At 34.3% G+C, this 19704-nt stretch overlaps 1 protein-coding gene across 2 annotated transcripts in view; it reads left to right on the top strand.

Annotated features, from left to right (window-relative positions):
- LOC136148019 (bifunctional heparan sulfate N-deacetylase/N-sulfotransferase 4) overlaps positions 1-19704 on the top strand; it is a 256176-nt gene that overhangs the window by 97453 nt on the left and 139019 nt on the right. For both annotated transcript variants that reach the window (XM_065907461.1, XM_065907462.1), the window contains exon 2: positions 13211-13298. In XM_065907461.1, coding sequence (XP_065763533.1) covers positions 13211-13298 — 88 coding nt within the window. The remainder of the gene's footprint in view (positions 1-13210; positions 13299-19704) is intronic.

Raw genomic sequence — 19704 nt, forward strand, 5'->3', positions numbered from 1 at the left:
TCATTTGAAAAGACCCTTATGCTGGGAAAGATTGAGGGCAGGAGGAGAAGGTGATGACAGAGGATGAGATAGTTGGATGGCATTACCCACTTGCTGGACATTAATTTGTGCAAGCTCCAGGAGCTGGCATTCGACAGGGAAGCCTGACGTGCTGCAGTCCATGGGGTCGTGAAGAGTCTGATAAGACTGAGTGACTGAACTGACTATTCAGAAAGAAAACAAATATATTTACTATGTGACATAAAAAATATATGTGTGTATATATATTTCACGTGCCACCTAATCTACATGTTATACAATTTTTTGGTAGCCAATAAAGTCAATGAATTATCTTTGTTCAAATCATTCATAGCATATCAATCTGCTGAATCATTACTACACACAACTATTTTCACCTTTAAAATCTTACTTTGACCCAGTTGTTACTTCAGTTGAGAAGATTAGTTCTTTTTAAATTAATAACAAAAAGTCAATAAAAATTTAAAATGTATAATTTGTAGTTTTCAAATATAGTCTTAATGAAATAACTCTAGAAATAGGAAAAGCTTGATACTGGAAGGACATACTGATTTTCACTTGAAGTTTATTTATATTTTGAATAGAGAATAACTGAGTGAAATCACAGGGAAGATGAGGAGAGACTATACCTTTCTAAGAAAAAGTGGATAAAAAACTGCAGAGAACTTGATGCTTTTAGTAATGTATCCCTTGCTCCTGTGGGACATGAATGATGGAAATTGACAAGGAAGTTATTTTTTTGTTTGTTTTTATTTTGAATGAAATGTCTGCAGAGACAAAAATGATTGGTTCCAGAAAATTTTTAGGAGAATTATTATAGGACCAAGATGTCTGCCAAAGCTGTGGCAGAAATCTCTGAAGCCTGTCTCCAAGACAGAGTCACAAAGTTCAGATGTTTTCAAGGTGCATCCATGAAAGAATGGGGAGTTATATAAAAATGAGAATAGAAAGTACATCTTCTCTGTTTAAGAAACACTTGAAAATTGTTACAATTTTTATTGCAAGAATGAAATGATATAATATGGCTAATAAGTGAATACCTTGCAAGTGGTCAAGCAGATGGCAAGAGTGAACATTGCCATTTTAGGAATCAATGAACTAAAATGGGTTGGAATGGCAAATTTAATTCAGATGACCATTATATTTACCTCTGTGAGCAAGAATCCCTTAGAAGAAATGGAGTAGCCCCCATAGTCATCAAAAGAGTCTGAAATGCAGTACATGGGTGCAATCTCAAAGATGATAGAGTGATTTCGGTTTGTTTCCAAGGCAATACATTCAAAATCTCAGTAATCTTTGCAGCAAGATGGAGAAGCTCTACACCTTTCAGCAAAAACAAGAACTGGGGCTGATTGTGCCTCAGATCATGAGCTCCTTATTGCAAAATTCAAACTTAAATTGAAGAAAGAATGGCCACTAGGCCATTCAGATATGACCTAAATCAAGTCCCTTGTAATTATACAGTGAAAGTGATTACTAGATTCAAGGGATTAGATCTGGTAGACAGAGTGTCTGAAAAACTATGAACAAAGGTTTGTAACCTTGTATAGAAGGTGGTAACCAACCCATCCTCAAGAAAAAGAAATGCAAGAAGGCAAAGTGGCTATCTTAGGAGGCTTTACAAATAGATGAGAAAAGAAGAGAAATGAGAGGATAACCACTGTGGTGTGATAACTCACCTAGAGTCAGACATCCTAGAATGTGAAATTAGTGGGCCTTAGGAAGCATTACTGCGAATAAAGCTACTGGAGGTGATGGAATTCCAGCCGAGCTATTTAAAATACTAAATAGCTGTTAAAGTGCTGCACACAATACATCAGCAAATTTGAAAAATTCGGCAGTGGCCACAGAACTCTAAAAGGTCAGTGTTCATTCCAATCCCAAAGAAGGGAAATGCCAAAGAGTCTTCAAACTACCATACAGTTGTGCTCATTTCACATGCTAGTAAGGTGATGCTCAAAATCCTTCAAGCTAGGCTTCAGTAGTATGTGAACTGAAAACTTCCAGATATACAAGCTGGATCTAGAAAAGGCAGAAGAACCAGAGATCATATTGCCAACATTTGTTGGATCATAGAAAAAGCAAGAGAATTCCAGAAAAAATCTGCTTCCTTGACTACACTAAAGTCTTTGACTGTGTGGATCACAACAACCTGTGAAAAATTCTTAGAGATGGGAATACCAGATCACCTTACCTGTCTTCTGAAAAACCTTGTAGACAGATCAAGAAGCAACAGTTAGAACTGGACATGGAACAATGGACTGATTCCAAATTGGGGAGGGAGTACATCAAGGCTGTGTACTGTCACCCTGCTTATTAACCTCTATTCAGAGTGAAGTGAAGTGAAAGTCGCTCAGTCGTGTCTGACTCTTTGCAACCCCATGGACTGCCCATGGAATTGTCTAGGCCAGAATACTGGAGTGGGTAGCCTTTTCCTTCTCCAGGGGATCTTCCAAACCCAGGGATCAAATCCAGTTCTTGTGCTTTGCAGGCAGATTCTTTACCAGCTGAGCCACAAGGGAAGCCCAAGAACACTGGAGTGGGTAGCCTATCCCTTCTCCAGCGGATCTTCCAGACCCAGGAATCGAACCAGGGTCTCTCACATTGCAGGCAGACTCTTTACCAATTGAGCTATCAGGGAAGCCCTTCTATTCAGAGTATACCATGCCAAATGCCAGGCTGGGTGAATCACAAACTGGAATCAAGATTGCCAGGAGAAATATCACCAATGTGAGATATACAAAAGATACCACTCTAATGACAGAATGTGAAGAAGAACTAAAGGGCATCTTGGTGAGGTTGAGAGAGGTTAGTGAAAAAGCTGGCTTGAAACTCAAAACAACATTCAAAAAAACTAAGATCATGACACTGGTTCTATCACTTCTTGGCAAATAGATGGGGAAAAACTGGACGCAGTGACAGATTTTATTTTCTTGGGCTCCAAAATCACAATGGGTGGTGACTGCTGCCATGAATTTAAAAGGAGCTTTCTCTTTGGAAGGAAAGCTATGACAAACCTAGACAGTGTATTAAAAATCACAGCCATTACTTACCAAAAAAAGTCTGTATAGTCAAAGCTATGGTTTTTCCAGTAGTCATGTACATATATGAGTGTTGGACCACAAAGAAGGCTGAGCATTGAAGAATTGATGCTTTTGGACTGTGGTACTAGAGAAGCCTCTTGAGAGTCCCTTGGACAGCAAAGAGATCAAACGAGTCAATCCTAAAGGAAATCAACATTGAATATTCATTGGAAGGACTGATGCTGAAGCTCCAATATTCTGGCCACCTAGTGTCAAGAGCCTACTCATTGGAAAAGACCCTGATGCTGGAAAAGATTGAAGTCAGGAGGAGAAAGGGGTGACAGAAGATGAGATGTTTAGATGGGATCACCAACTCAATGCACATGAGTTTGAGCAAACTTCAAGAGATAGTGAAGGACAGAGGAGCCTGGTGTACTGCAGTCCATGGGTCGCAAAGAGTTGAACACGACATAGTGACTGAACAACAACAAAAGTGAATACCTTGGCGTTGAAGAAATTTCCAATTGCACGTGAGAAAAGAATATTTCTAGAAATGAAATTAGGTAAGTCAGTGACAATACCAGCCAACAATTACTGAATATCTGCATTGTGCCAAGAACTGTCATAAGAGCCCTCAAACTCGCACTGAGTGACGAGAGATTAAAGAATTCGAAATGGAGATTATGAGCAAAGACAGAGCAAGATTCCTAAGGAAGAATGCCAGTATCTGGCCTTGATTAAGACAACCGCTTTAGAGACTTTCATTTTTAAGGCCTAAAATATAAAATGAGAATTTTGATCTTGAAATAAAACAAAATTTTGGTAATGAAAACAAATTAATCGTTGATTTTAGCCATTTTTTATCAAGATGCTCCAAGAAGTAACATCATATTTATCAAAAGGGTAGTTGTTATTTCTAAGTATATTTCCACAGTTTCATGATACTAAGAAATTGATTTTGTTCTGAGGCTCTTATGGGATAACAAATCCTGAAATAAAGAAAAAGAACTCTTCTTCTATAGAATGTATGCAGATAGTTAATGCAATTATATAACTGAGTACATGTGCAGAACACATTTCTTATAAAATCACAGCTATTATATTTTGCAATTTGCTTTGGATACTAAATAGGAAATTATGTTTGATCAGGCTATCATGACCCCAGGAAACATCTCTACCTCCAAAGTATTAACCACCTGTCTAATGTTTTTTCCTAAGACTGTAGCTTAAAATTAGGCAAGTAGGAGTGTGCATTGCTGGCAAATAGTTTGGGGGGGAAGCTAAGATAAGTCAGGTGCAAAATGTTTCCTACTATAGTCTTTAGCATGTTAATGTGAATTGAGAGCTTCCCAAAAGATATAGCTTCCCAGGTGGTGCTTGTGGTAAAGAAACCCACTTGCCAATGCAGGTAGATGTGGCTTCAATCCCTGGGTTGGGAAGATTTCCCTTGAGGAGGGCACAGCAACCCTCTCCAGTATTCTTCCCTGGAGAATCCCATGGATAGAGGAGCCTGGTGGACTGCAGCCCATGGGGGCTCAAACAGTTGGACATGGCTGATGCAATTTAGCATGCAAGAGATATATAATAGAGTGTTTCCCAAACATTTTGAATGTGGAATTACCTTTCATGGAATTATTAAATTTTACAGACCTAGTGACACACAGCTCACCATTTGGAAATGTGTAATCAGGAACTCTTGTTTCAGTGGTTGCTGTCTGTTACGCAATAAAACCGTCCATGCTAACCCACTATTAAAGGCAGCCCAAGCGTTCACACTTCAAGGACCCCAGGCTAGCTCCGAAGGTAATGATTCTGTCTCTGCATCAGTGCAGACATAGTAGGACAAAGCATTTCTATCAGGTAGGCTCTCCAACACAGAAGTCAGGATTATGCAGGGCGATTCAGATTACATATTAAAAGTTTCAAACTAACACAGAGAGAATTGGGGTCCAATTTTGAATCTCTGGAAATATTCTGAGTTCTAAATGACTTTGGTCCCATCCTCACCTATAAAAAGGTCTAACATTGTTTTGTTGTTTATGTGTATGTTTCTCTCAGCTCTCTGATTCCTTAGATTCCTGAAGCTATCTTTCAGTCATTGGGCTTACAATGACCAGTTTTATTCTACATCCCCAAAGAAGTTCTAATATAAAATAGTTCTCACTATTCTTTTATCATTTACTTAAACACTTCATCCTAGTGCAAATGAGACAATTATTCTTGCCTTTACTCTATAAAATCCTTTGAAATGATCATACTACATGAATCATGTATTCTGTTATACATATATCTTTGTACAACTCAAAAAATTCTTATAGGCCATTGTGGAGACTTAGGACCAAAGCATATGAAAAAAATTAAATAATATAATTGAAGGGGAGACTTAAAAGAACTAATAAAGGAAAAACCCAGAAGTTCAAGAGATAATATCTTATGGGTCTTACGAGTACATATTTGATTTGAATTTATTTATTTGATTCAAAATCCCAATCAATTAGGTAGCACATGAAAGATATGGAAACAGAAACACAGAGAGTGGGGCGTACTCACAGTCTAAGATGACCTTTGTGGACTGAACCTGAGGGTAGTGTTGAAGAGAAACTGGGGCAGTATTTCACCAACTTTATTAACTTTTTCTGGTTCCAGGGAGACAACCAGAGGACTAATAAAAAAGCAGAAGCAGAAATTTATTTCATATACTTTCAGATTGGACTGAAGTCGGTGCCTTAGAATCCTGTGGACACAGATATGCCAGATACCAATGACATTCCCCCGATGATCAAAATATAGGGCACAAGAGAAATTCAACCACAGTCACTGGAAAGGGAGTGAAAGACACATGGAGTGCTTTGCTGATACAATCAAATAAAGTCTATAATACTCTAAATGCACTTCAAGCTTAATGATTTATATCACCTTCATTGTGTTCTTTGATAATCAAACAGAAAATGCAAACTCTTCACATACATGACATGAATTAATATTATTTTACAAGGTCAAACCAGTTTTCAAATTTTTCCTTCCCTTTGCCAGTATCTTTTAATCAGTATCAATGTTTAACCTTCTGGTATCTGAAAAGCATTCCTGGTATGTTGAGACCACTCCCCTACTAATACATACACGTCCTTTGCATATTGGTACCTATATGCTATGTGTATTTGAAAGTAATGATGACGTAGGACTTTAAACTTTAAACTCTGTTTTTCATACTACGGGTGGTTGGGGAAGAAATATGTAGTGTAGCCATGGAAGTATTGATTTCTCCCTCAAACTTTTCTCAAATTTTCCCTCACCTCACTGAGTGTCAGAAAGCTGAATCATTAATGAAATCACTCCACTTTACTTCCCACATCAGCTTATCAATGTTTATACTTTTACTTCTTTCCATACCCAGTACCACCAGTAGAAGTCATGCCTTTATTCTTTGTTACTGGAACTACTGCAAAGCCTCCTGAATGATTTCCCTATTTTCTTTACAGTTTTCCTATGATTCCTTCACAGCCAAGAGCCAGGGGAACCAATATAAACTATGAATCATATGCTAGGTGAGGTGAATTAGAGTGTGTATTAATAAATAACAATAATTAATTAATTAATGATAAAAATGTAGGTCCTCTATTGTAGTTTCAATAATAGCATATACTATATTAGCATATTATAATAATATAACAATAGCATATAATATGTAACATTAAAAAAACTAAGATTATGGCATCTGGTCCCATCAATTCATGGCAAATAGATGGGGAAACAATGGAAATAGTGGCAGACTTTATTTTCTTGGGCTCCAAAATCACTGCAGACAGTGACTGCAGCCATAACATTAAAAGAAGCTTGCTCCTTGGAAGGAAAGCTATGTCCAACCTAAACAGCACATTAAAAAGTGTAGACATCACTTTGCTGACAAAGATCCATATAGTCAAGCTATGATTTTTCCAGTAGTCATGTGCAGATGTGAGAGCTGGGTCATAAAGAAGGCTGAGTGCTGAAGAACTGATGCTTTTGAACTATGGAGTTGGAGAAACCTCTTGAGAGTCCCTTGGACTGAAAGGAGATCAAGCCTGTCAATCCTAAAGGAAATCAGTCCTGAATATTCATTGGAAGGACTGATGTTGAAGTTGAAACCCCAATACTTTGGCCACCTGATGCCAAGAACTGCCTCACTGAAAAAGACTCTGATGCTGGGAAAGACAGAAGGGGATGACAGAGGATGAGATGGTTGGATGGCATCACCCACTCAGTGGACATGAGTTTGAGAAAACTCTGGGAGATAGTGAAGGACAGGGAAGCCTGGCATGCTGCATGCCGTTCATGGGGTTGAAAAGAGTGGGGCATGACTTAGCTACTGAACAACAATAATAATGGTTTTAACATTAACAATAAAAAATGCAATTAAATAATTATTTGATTGATTTACCATGTGTTTGTATGTCTAAAAAGAGTGATAACAATATACAAAGTAGTTTTGTCTGTCAGACACTTTCTGTCTCCACAACCTTAGGTAGCTTATTTAGGCTGTTTGCAACTTCTTTCCCCACTTGTAAAATAGGGCTATTAAAGGGATCATGGAGAGACTTGAAGAGATATTTCAAGTGGAGTGTTTCTAATAGTGCCTAACAGTACCTTACACTTAGTAAGTGCTCAATTATGCTAGATAGTATTGTCACCATTCTCCACTGTGTCCTTAGTATCTAGAAGAATGCCTAAAACAAGAATCAGGGGTCCAATATCAATACTGTTTGAATGGACACATGAGTGAAAAATAGCACAAGGAGGTAGAGAGCCAGAGCTCCAGATTCCTGGCTTCCTGGAGACTTAAGTAAAAGAAGCTAGATAGCAGTGGAACATTAGATGGTGGGCAGAAAGCAAGAGGATAACTGCTCTGAAACAGTATGGTGTTTTTCTGTCTAGCCAGTTGTGCTTCAAAGTGATTCTGATTTCATAATCAAGCCCCAAACCATTCTCCCCATAAGAAACCCCCACATCTCTTCACTATTGTCAGAAGACTGCATTCATTCTTCCTTGATTAACTCACCCACTCCACAATCAGAGCTAATCTGCCCCACATAAAATTATTTAGAAGATTCAGCACATTGGTATAATGTTTTGTCACAACTTAAATTATATCAGACAGTTTCTTCTTTGACTAGCAATAAGGGTTTATCAGGAAAAGGAAGAGAATAGATTTCTGAAGGAATGGAGATTTCTCTTAAGGGGAAAAGAGATGAGCAAGAGCAGAGGCACAAAACATCAATGACAAACTTCAAAAGCTTCATATTTTAACCCCGGGTCAGACCTATCCGTCTTCATTTGTACGTTGACAAATAGTCTCTGCACAAAAGTTCATGAAATTCTGAGTCTGTTTCAACCTGGGTGGCCACACAGACTTGCTCTAGTGAGACCTGAAGTTAAAGTCAGATCAAATGTTTAGGCAAACGTGCTCAATTTTGGCACTCTTGCTTTGTTACCTGATCGGACCATTTAAACTTTCCATGAAGCATTTTCTTCCCTACTTGGAAAATAGTATAGATGTAACCTCTTCTGATTCCCACATCAAGAGCTTATAAGGACAAATGTGCTTGGTAGTTGAGTTGTGTCTGACGTTGTGACCCCCTGGTCTGTAGCCCACCAGGCTCCTCTGTCCATGGAATACAAGCAAGAATACTGGAGTGGGTTGCCATTTCCTACTCCAGGGGATCTTCCCGACCCAGGAACTGAACCCATGTCTCTTGCATCTCCTGCAAGCTGATTCTTTACCACTGTGACATCTGGGAAGCCCTGTAAGGATAGATAGGATACCATCTTGAATTATTGACTGTAATAAAAGACTGTCCAAGCAAGACAAAAACTATCGCCCTTTGGCGTTTGATTTGAAATTCTGGAAGTGTAAGCCTTCTTTACCAAAGTATGTATATAGTCATGGCTTATTAATTACGTACACATAGAGAAAGGGTTAGCCTGATGGTAAGCAATCTGAATGTCAGGCTTAAAATGTATGCAGTATACCTTGAAATTAATACAAACAGTGCAATTAATACAATTAATACAAATACGAACATTATTTCCTGAAGTTCCTTGATGGCTATAATCTCTAGTTTGAAGTTATAAGAATCACCATCATAAACACAGATTCCTAGGCTCCATCCTATTCTCCAAATCAGAATACCCAGAAAATGGACTTGGAGAGAGCATCCTGGTGATTCATTTCATTTCTTATGGGTAAGCTGGAAACAACTGCTTGAGCTTCCTTAAGAACCAGCAGGGGTCTATAATGAAATCCATGTCCTTGAGTCCCATCATAGACAGATTAAATCAATAATTCTTCAAGTGGGTGCACAGAATTGACAATTTTAGCAGTCTCCTCTAGAAAATATTATGTGTGATGAAGTTTGAAAAACATTGCTCTCTTCATTATTTTGCAGCAAGACAAAGTTGTACTTGCTTTATTAAACACTGAGGAACTCATTAGAAGAATATTAAATGAATGCAAGTATGTGTATTAAAATAACGAATTTTTGCTTTTACTTAAATAAGTTATATATTTATTTTCTTTAGTATCCAAATGACTTAGTGAGTCCTTCATGGATAATGCAAGGAAAATCTTTAAAGAAGTTTATATATATTTTTATGACTTATAAACTATTAAAGAAAATAAAGTTTATTATCCAAATGTTTAATATATTTTATTTTGCATATATTTTTAAAAGTTAATCAAATTTGCCCACAAAGTATTTTGATAAAATTAATATATATAAATCTACATATTATTTCCTATACTTTATTATTTGATTTTTATCTCAAATTGAGACATATTATTTCTAGCCCATTAACAAGTTTTTCTAAAATAAGGGTTTTTTTTTTGCTTTACTGTATTTTATTTATTCATAATTTTATATTTTTACTTTTCCTATTTGATACTTCCTGACATTTTACAATTTTCCTGTATTTTAATCCTTTATTTTTCTACATTTTTCTTTAATTTTCATGATTCAATGCTTTTTTCTTTTACATTTATTTCTGACTTTTATTTTTTTAAGTTATATCTATTTTATACATATTTATTTATTTGTTCTATTTTTTTTTAACCATTGAAAGACATGGAACCATTCTTTCCTTGAATTTTTAAACTCAAAGAACATTTAGTTACAATGAAGTAGGAAATTTTGAATCTTTTAGAATTTTCTTCTTTTTATCCATTTGTTTTGTTTTTGCTTATAGAAATTGTTATTTTACTCCAAATTAATCAAGATTATATAGTGGGAGGTTGTGACTAGACAAATCTAATTCTTTTAAAAATGGAAAGGTTTGTCAAATTCTTCATACAGCTAATTAGCTCCAGTGGAAGAAAACCCATGTGCCCTTGCCTGTGAGAGCCTGTCTTACTACACAATTTACAATTTAAGATTATAAGCCATCCATGTTATAAATGTGTTGGTGAAATACAGGATCCCATCTATATCATATAATGGATGGCCCATGAGCCATTTTTATCATTTTACCATCAGAAAAAAATGTTAGCAATAAAAATAAATGAAACTAACTCAGTAGGTTGCTGTATTTAATATGGCTTTTTATTACATTTTAAATGTCTTCCACATATATGAAAAAATATTTAGCAGCATGGCATATGTAAAATGAGCAGTAAAGGAAAATGATGCAAGTCTTAAGAAAAACAATCTAGGATGTTACTTTGGGAGATGAGAAAAGGAAAAGCCTTAAGGCGTCAGGGAAGACTTCATACAAATAGGTGATGTTTGGGCCAAGCTTTAAAAATGCGGAAGGCTGAAAAGTGGGATGAGGAACAGCTAGACACTTTTCAGGACCAAAAAACAAACAAACAAACAAATAAAAAACCAGAAAAGACATGGAAAAATGTAGAAGATGGGGAATAATGCAGAGGACAGGGTGATTTACAGGTGGCTTAAACATGGAGACACCACTGATACCTACCTTCTGGTAAGAGATTGCCATATTAAGTAGTCATCAACAGCATTTTTCAGGATTTTATTATGTACCAGGCACTTAGCTAAGTACTTTGTATGCCTTATGCAATGTAATCTTCACAATAATTGTGTGAAACGTGTTAAGCAGGATCCCATTTCACAGATAAAGGAAAAGATAATAAGAAGTGAAATGACCAACAAAGCTGAGTCCCTGATTGAATGGCTTCCATGACCACAAGGGTGAAGTGCATTGCTGTCTTTGGGATGGTAGCATGACTGCACAGTGTGGAATAGAGGAAGGTGGGAATACCGTTAGCAGCCTGTAGTGTTTTAAAGCCAAGAAAAAGACATATAGGTCTGCCTAAAGTTGACAGCACACTGACTGGGAAAAAAATAGATCATTTGAACTTTTTTAGATGGCCCCTAAGAAAGCATTAAGTGGGCCCACTTCCTCAGTCTAAATTAAATGTCTTACCGCATCTGTCACACCATGCCCTAGATTTCTTTTGGAGCTCTTACGATTTGTAATTTTGCATTTGAGGGATCCTCTATTTAATAGAGGATCTTGCTCTCCCTCTCAGTAAAGCCCAAGGTTAGAGAGGTTATGCTTACCAAACCCCACACTGTATCCATCTAGAATAAATATTTACTGAATTTAAGAATGGTTGGTGGATTAATAAATGTGGAACAAAGAATGATTTCAAGAACAGAGGTGGAGTGGATGGGGATGGAGTGGTGAGAATAGGGGAAGGAAGAACTTAATAAACTTAAATTTTGAAAAAAAAACCTAAAACTATTTCAAGGTATGGAAGCTCAGGGATTGTGCATTGAATCAAACAAGAAACACAGGGAAAAAAAAAAAAAAACTTCCTAATAAAAAAAAATGCATGATTTTTAAAAAAAATTTTAAAGCTATATTCCAGAATATATACCAATAAACTCAATCGTTTATTTTTAATTCTACTCTTTTTTTTCATATATAAATTGCATTTGGGGGGAACTTTTAAAACCTAGTTACACTAGTATGCCTATTTTTTTTTTTCCTTTTTCTATTTAGCTAGTGATATTTAAATAAGATTAGCCAGGATTATACCCAGTCTAACTGTAATCTTGGATAACCAGGAACCATACAGCTTATCAACCTTGTAATTCTCTTTTTTCTTTACAAATTTGCAGGAAAGCTCTCTTAACTCTAGGGGGAATAAAAAGTAAAGTTCACTCATGCTCAAAAGAAATTGTCTAAACCTTTGGTCTTTTTTACCTTAAAAGATGGATAGGAGTAACCAAAAAACAGTCTTAGTAATATCTCTAATTGGAAAGAGTTTCTCACTTCCATCAGAGCAAAATAAACTCCCTTTTAAAAATTCATTAAAAAAATTGAAAAAGCATTCTGAATCAATAATAAAATTACAATGCCCAAGGATATGAAATTTTGAATTATACTACATATGTCGACATAGAAATAATAGCAGTAGAATGCTTGGCAGAAAATTTAAAGGACTAAGTCTGAATCAGAGATTACTGTCCAGATGTTCTTATCCTGACTACAAGCAAGAGATTGACCTCTCATAATTCCAGAATGAGAAGTTAGGAAACATTTTGCCGTGTTTAGAGAATATTTTTTTATGGGATTTCTGATTTCCTACCTCCCCTTTCCTTGTTCATATCTCAAGGTCTGTAATTAACATCCTATAAAATATAAATTGCCCTTTAATTTGTAAAATAAAAATCCAAGCTTTCAACTCAATAAGTATGCCTTTAAAATGACAGGAGAGGTTGCACAGTTAAATATAACACTCAGTTGGAACTCAAACTGAAGTTATCTTCCTATCCTTTACCAACAAATACAGAATCTGTCTAAATCCAACAACTCTGAAAAAATTTCCCCAAGGAAAAGAAGTATAATAATCTAAAATTCAAGAAATGTCTCACATAGAAATGAAAAATGATTTCAGTGCTGTGTGGTTTGAAAATTGCCTCTCAGCAATTTATAATATGCTTAAGACTTAACTGCTTCATAATTTGGTAAACTTCAATAAAAATAATAACAAAAGCGATTATAATACCTGGAATATGAATAGCACTTAACATTAGCTATCAAAACCCCAAAAAGCAACAAAGACCACATCATTTTGTTTCATTCATGCGTATGCATTTGAAAAAGAGGCATCCCAAAAGCTTCATATTTATTTTTCTAAAATCATGTTAATTTCTTATTTATTTCAGGCATTACTAGAGACTCAAAATTTACTGCGCACTCAGGTTGCAAATTTTACCTTCAACCTTGGATTTTCAGGGAAGTTTTACCACACAGGTAAGAAGGAGCTTTGTGTTCTCAGGCAGCTGCATATAAATAGGAGAGAGGATTTTTAATGTTTCAAAAGTAGGAGAAATAGAATATCCAGACTGATTATGGGAAAAACTTGGGTGCATTATGAGTAGCCAAATCCAAAATCAATGAAACTTGTTTACTTTGGCAAATACTGTTAGAGTCAGGGCAAAACAGGCAGAGAAATGACTTAGTCAACTCAGTAAAAGAAACTATAACCTTTGTTCTAAGTGTGTCTATGCATCCTGTGAAGCATAGAGACCATGGTGATGAAGATGATGACAATGAGATGATAATGATAATAATAACAATGGACAGTGTTTTAAAATTGTAGGACAATCTAGGGACACACATTTTTAGTATATTATTTTTCTTTGGAAAACATCTAGTTATAAGAGAAGAATTGCTTCAAAGAAATTTAATAGATTTTAAGAGTCATCTTGCTTAATTTATTGTCCCTTCAGGATTTTCCTTAAAAATATTGCAATGATTTGGCCAACATGCATTAAAATCGTCATACTCAAACTTGTATTTCTTACCACATCTATCCAATCACAGTTTCATTTCTTTTCAGTCTCAGCCTCCAAATAAATCCTCAAAATGTGATTGGTGCTCATGGGCTACTCCATGTTCTTCTATTTTTCACCTCTTTACCCATCTTTACCTCCAGAATTTGACTCTTATTTTCTGAATAGCAGCATTATAATGGCAGGCACTAGTACGGAGAAAATTATGTGAATAAAAATGATTGTCTTAATGACACAAAATGGTGTCTTAGGGCTTGTATTAGGGCAATGCCTACTATCTGCTACTATTTCTGCATCTTTGGTGAAAGCTAAATGATTTGTTTAGGGCTTTGCATTGTTGTTACCTCATAGTATTGTAGTAAAAACATTTCACAGTATTCTCTATACATGCGATTTATTGACTCATTAAAAATATCCCATGCATAGGTAGTCTTTGATTATCATAAATTCAGTTCATTTACCCAAAGAGGTTTCTTAATGTTTACCCAAAGAGGCTCAGCAGGTTTATTAGAATATTGAAGCAGCAGGGTCATACTGGCTTTTCTTTAATGCTTTTTTCCTCCTGCTTTGAAACATGTAAATCTGTTTAAAGTAATAGAAAGAAAATTGGTATTTGGACCAGTTGATAAATGAAATCACTGCATATTTTAAATGGCTATCTTGCAGTAAAAGATTTGGGTCATCACATCTACACAGCCAAAGCAATTCTAGCTTACAATTTTGAAAATAGACATGATTTTATAAACCTTTTTCAAAACCCCCTCAAGAAATGAGTTCAGACCTAAGAATCACTGATTATGAAGTTATAAAACAGATAACTCTACAGACTGTGTCTACTCATGCTGGGGAAAAAAATATGGGATTGTTTGGAGTTCACACACAAACAATACTATTTTGTCTTAAATAGCTGTATAAGAAAAGTAAAAGTCATTCTTCTGGCTGAAATATATCTGGATAACTGCCTCAGCTTTTATTTACTTTTCATATTCAAATCTACTAAACCTGTCAGACGTTTGCAGAGTTAATGCTGGTAGCAGGTTATAACACTTCCCATTTCTTTTTTATAATCCTGAGCATGTACATGTTACACATCCCACTAGGAAATGAACATGCTAGTTAATATCACAGGGACAGTTGTTGGAGGAAGAAACCAAACAATAATTTAAAAAAAGATATTTTAATTATATCTCTTAATTGGACCTTATTGACTTTTTATGTTGGTACTGACTTAATAAAAATAATGAAAGAAACACTATTCTGTTATGCTCTGGGATAATGTGATTTACAGATTCTGCAATATATGTATTTGTAAATTCTGGAAGCTTAATTACCTTCACATAAATATGAAGCTTTATTTGATTGGCTACATTATGTGTAGAATCATTGAAATGCATCCATGACATTTTCCAAGGGTGCAATCATGCTCTATTAAGTACTTATTTATTCATTTGAGGGTATCAAGGTTTCTTCCAGTTTGGAGTTAAACATTGATAGTACTCACTTTCCCTAGGACATGCCTCTTGCCTATCTAGTTGCTTCCTATATGGAGGTTTAACTATCAGGAGCTTAACAAATTGAAAAAGTTCTTTCCTTATCTATGCACTTGATTGTGACAGGTAACCATGAAAAGATGGCCTTGTCACAGTCACCCTCTCAGATTCTCCCAGAATGATCTGATTTTCCAATGCATGAAGATGCTGATTGATGAGTTTCATTGTTTTGAAGACATTTAATCACTTATGCCCAGTGTAATAAAGATAGATTCTGCATTCCTAGACTGCTTCACTTATTTGTATTTTCCATGTATTCTTTCCTGTTCAGTTTCTCTGTCCTTCACATGCTGAAAACAATCTTGCCCAAAAAGCACATTCCTAAAAGTCATTCACTCATGGGTGCCAAATTGAAAGAGGAAGGACATTCTGCTGATTGAAAGTAAAAAAAAAAAAAAAACAAAATAATAATAATAATAAAAGCATGGAGTTCAGAGTATAATCTTTTAGTCTGGAAATATTTTAAAGCATGATTGGAATTGCACAATGAAAGCTCAATTGAAAAAGGGAGACATTACAGGATCAAGATGACTTGTAGGGATGGAGAGCTACAAATATTTTGTGTAGGGCAGGATTTCTGGTGACAATCATTACCAGTTTTTGTAATTAACAATAAATTGAATATGACACAAACAATTACCTCGTGTATAATGTTTTCAAATTGGATAAATACATGTCTTTTCCATGAGAGTTCATTTTAAATAAAGAAAACAGAACCTTATAAAAAACTAACTTTTAAATATGAAGTTGAAAAAGTGTTACATTCATTCTCTTTTGTTTGCTTTTGTTCTACTTTATAATGTATTGCTTCAAAGACTAGACATTGGAAACGACCTGCTTTTGTTTAAATCTAGGTTCTGACATTATACTAGCTATGTGAACATAAACAGGTTACTTTTCTGTGCCTCAATGCCTGCATCTGCAAAATGGGAATAATAATATCTCTCATATAGAACAGTACATAGCATGTCATAGTATGCAAATATTTTTATTACTAAGTATTTTTGTATAAGAATCAAATATTATTTTAAAATAGTGAGTTATTTGCATGTCTCTGTTTTCCAATTTTGGAACTATAGGTAGCTTTTAATCAATTTTCATCATCAAACAATTCTTTTTATTTAGTATATTTAATTTATTCTATAGTCACCTATATGGAACTGTGCCAGATCAATACACGAAGAAAGTTAGAAACCTCTTCTTGACGTTTCAGAATTACAATATTTCACATGTAATAGCAAATATAAGACCAATATTTTTTACAAAACTGACATGATTCTGGAATTTTATGTATCTGATTTTAATGTCACAACTGTGCCTTATGGAAACTAATCTATAGCCCAGAACTTACTAAACTTACTCTTATTTGGCAGACTAAAAAACTTTTAGAGGCATACTCTTATAATATAACACAGGTACTCCAAAAGCAGAAACAAAGAACGGAGTGCATAAATATTTTACTTCTGAATTAAACACTTTTATCTTCTGGGAATCAGGAAAGTAAAATGAGATAAATTTTAAATGAGAATAAAAATTCCATATTTTTAAATTAACAATGATGTAGATTTGAATCTAATCAGGTTAGAGGTAAAAGGGTCCATTTGAACACAGACACCTGAATAGGCTATAATTTGTGCTTAATAGTCATGAATGAACTATAAATTATATTCTCACATGTAATTTAATTATGTTAAGTATCAAAAAATAAGTATTTACAAATGAGTCAAAAATTTGATGTTTTCATTTAGCTGGATTCAAAAACATTTGAAATTCTTTTTTGATCTCTCAGCATGACTTGATGTCATATTTTTCATTAAGTAATTCTAATGTCATCAGCTTGCCTTATGTGACTTTGAATTATATGACCTGTATAAAATAGAGAAAGGCTGATGGGAAATTAATCCATGGAGTGAAAAACAAAGAGGTTTTGAACATCACTCCTAATATTGTGGGGAGTGCTTACAAATTACCCCACTTTCTGGTATAAAAACTACCAAGATTTTATGATCAGTCATGCATCTGTTTATATCAATAGTCAGAAAAATTATCTTTAAATTTGAGTAATTGACCTCTTTCCTGGTCAAGTATGCATTACATACTTCCTGCTGCTTCCAATAACCATCTGTGGAGTTCAAAGTGAATATAGGCTTTTCTCAGAGCAAAACAAAGCACAACAAAACTGATGGAGAACTATCAATTCATTCGTCTCATGTGACATACAGTAGCTCTTTCTAATCTATGCCCTAGCCTGCTAAATTATGACCATGAGAAACACTGGTCTGTATTAAAAACACTTCACACTTAAAATCCATCTGAGGAAGTGACAAACTTCTTTTCATTTGGATATCAATATTTGAAATTCTTCATATATTAACAAAACCAATGAATTGTAAGTCAATAATACTAATAATTTTGGCTCAAGTTAACAAAATTAAGAATTTTTGTCTGCTTATCTTATTCATAGAACTTTATCACTTTCAAAACTTCTATTTCTTTACTTTGCTTATAGTAGCAACTATTTTAGTAGTAATAGTGCCCGTTAAACTTGTTGGTCCTTACACCTTTTGAGAATTATGGATTACAGAATATATACCAAGAATACTGCATACATATAAATACACACAAAAGGTGACATGCACTGAAGCTGATATATGAAGGTTTTAAAATTCAGTGACTATATATTAATATAGACTGAGGTAGAGTTTTCTCTTATTTACTTTCCTGGGGAAGTGGCATGATACAATGCAAGTTAAAAGGATCCAATTTCAGACTTCAAGAATTTGATTATCTAAGTAAGACAATATTTTTAAGAATGTGTGAAAATATGCAACTTTAACACCACAGGCATAAACTAGTAGATACTATTTTTAAGAAGAAAGTCATCTTAATATTTATGAATCAACAATTCACAATGTTAAGTGCTTTAATAAATTGATCTCATTGATTCTTCACAAGAGCCCATGAGATAGATTTTTATACCTCCATTTTAAACCAGGAAACTAAGACTCAAACAAATTAACTTATACAAAATCACATAGCCAAGGATACACTTTAACAAATCCATGCTTTAACTATCTCAGGGCACTCCTTCATGATTCATGCTGTCTTTACTACAGGACACTTGAAGAGGAATATTCAAAGACTCTTGAAAAAATTCCTTTAATATTTTTTAAAGTAAATAATATAAAATCATCATAAAACATGCTCTAATTTGAAGAAAAAAATTATCCAAATAAATACACTTCACACTGTAAGCCAGGATTTGTTACTTTGCTTGTTAAGTATCCAGAGACCATATAGGAAACAATTATGTTATTGATTCAGAATATTTTTAAATTGAACTGAATATTATAAAATTGTACAAAAATTATGATTTCATACCATAAAAATGTCCCTGGATTGCTGTAACATAGCTAATTTCCTTGGAACTAACTTGCTGATGTTGTTTTCCTTCCCTTATTTTCCCCTCTTGTATAACAAATGGTTTTTTCTATGCATTAGGCATTGTTAACAAATTTTCCTAATAGAGGATGAAAAATTGATACTAGTTTTAAATTCTCAAATCAAGTTTCTATTGTGTTAATTGATTTATTGTTTACATTTTGTTAAATTATTATATCAAAATGAGAAATATTTATGTTTGTAATGTTAAGTCTAAAGTATAAGGACACAAACATATTTATACAGTAAGATCTCAACTTCAAAAAAATAAGAAAAAGATTTAATGAAAAATACAAAAATGCTTCTACTGGTTAGTTCCAAAGATGAGTTTTGGTTTCGGTTTTGGTTTTATTTCTGAGTTTTATATATCATTGTCTATCCTTTCCGCCTGTCTTCAGTAAGAATATATTTTATAATAAAAAAAATTAAGAGACATCATCATTTAAATTTAAAATTTTTCAGTTAAATATTAGGCTTATATGCAGAAATATTTTTAAGAGTAAAAGGAATAATCATCTTTGATCAAGTTTCCCCAATGCCATCCAATAAAGAATTAATAGTTGATAAATTTAAAACAAAAATAAACAGACTAAAACTTGTTCTGGTTTTTTTTGTTGTTGTTGTTACCACCATATGCTAACAAATCTAAACACTGTCAGTGATTAAATATCCCTAAAATCTAAATGTAAACAACATCTGCGCATACCCCTTCCCATCCCAAACCCTAGTCACACTGCCTCTGATGTAATTTAGGCTATGGTCATTTCTCTTTTATTAAAACAACACAAAATTGGATTTAGGTATCAGTAGCAAGAAGAATAATCTGACAAACATAACCTTTAAGCTAATACGAATTTTTCACTTAAGCCATTT

Source organism: Muntiacus reevesi, chromosome 16 (assembly GCF_963930625.1).
Source record: "Muntiacus reevesi chromosome 16, mMunRee1.1, whole genome shotgun sequence".
In the NCBI taxonomy this organism is placed as follows: Eukaryota; Metazoa; Chordata; class Mammalia; order Artiodactyla; family Cervidae; genus Muntiacus; species Muntiacus reevesi.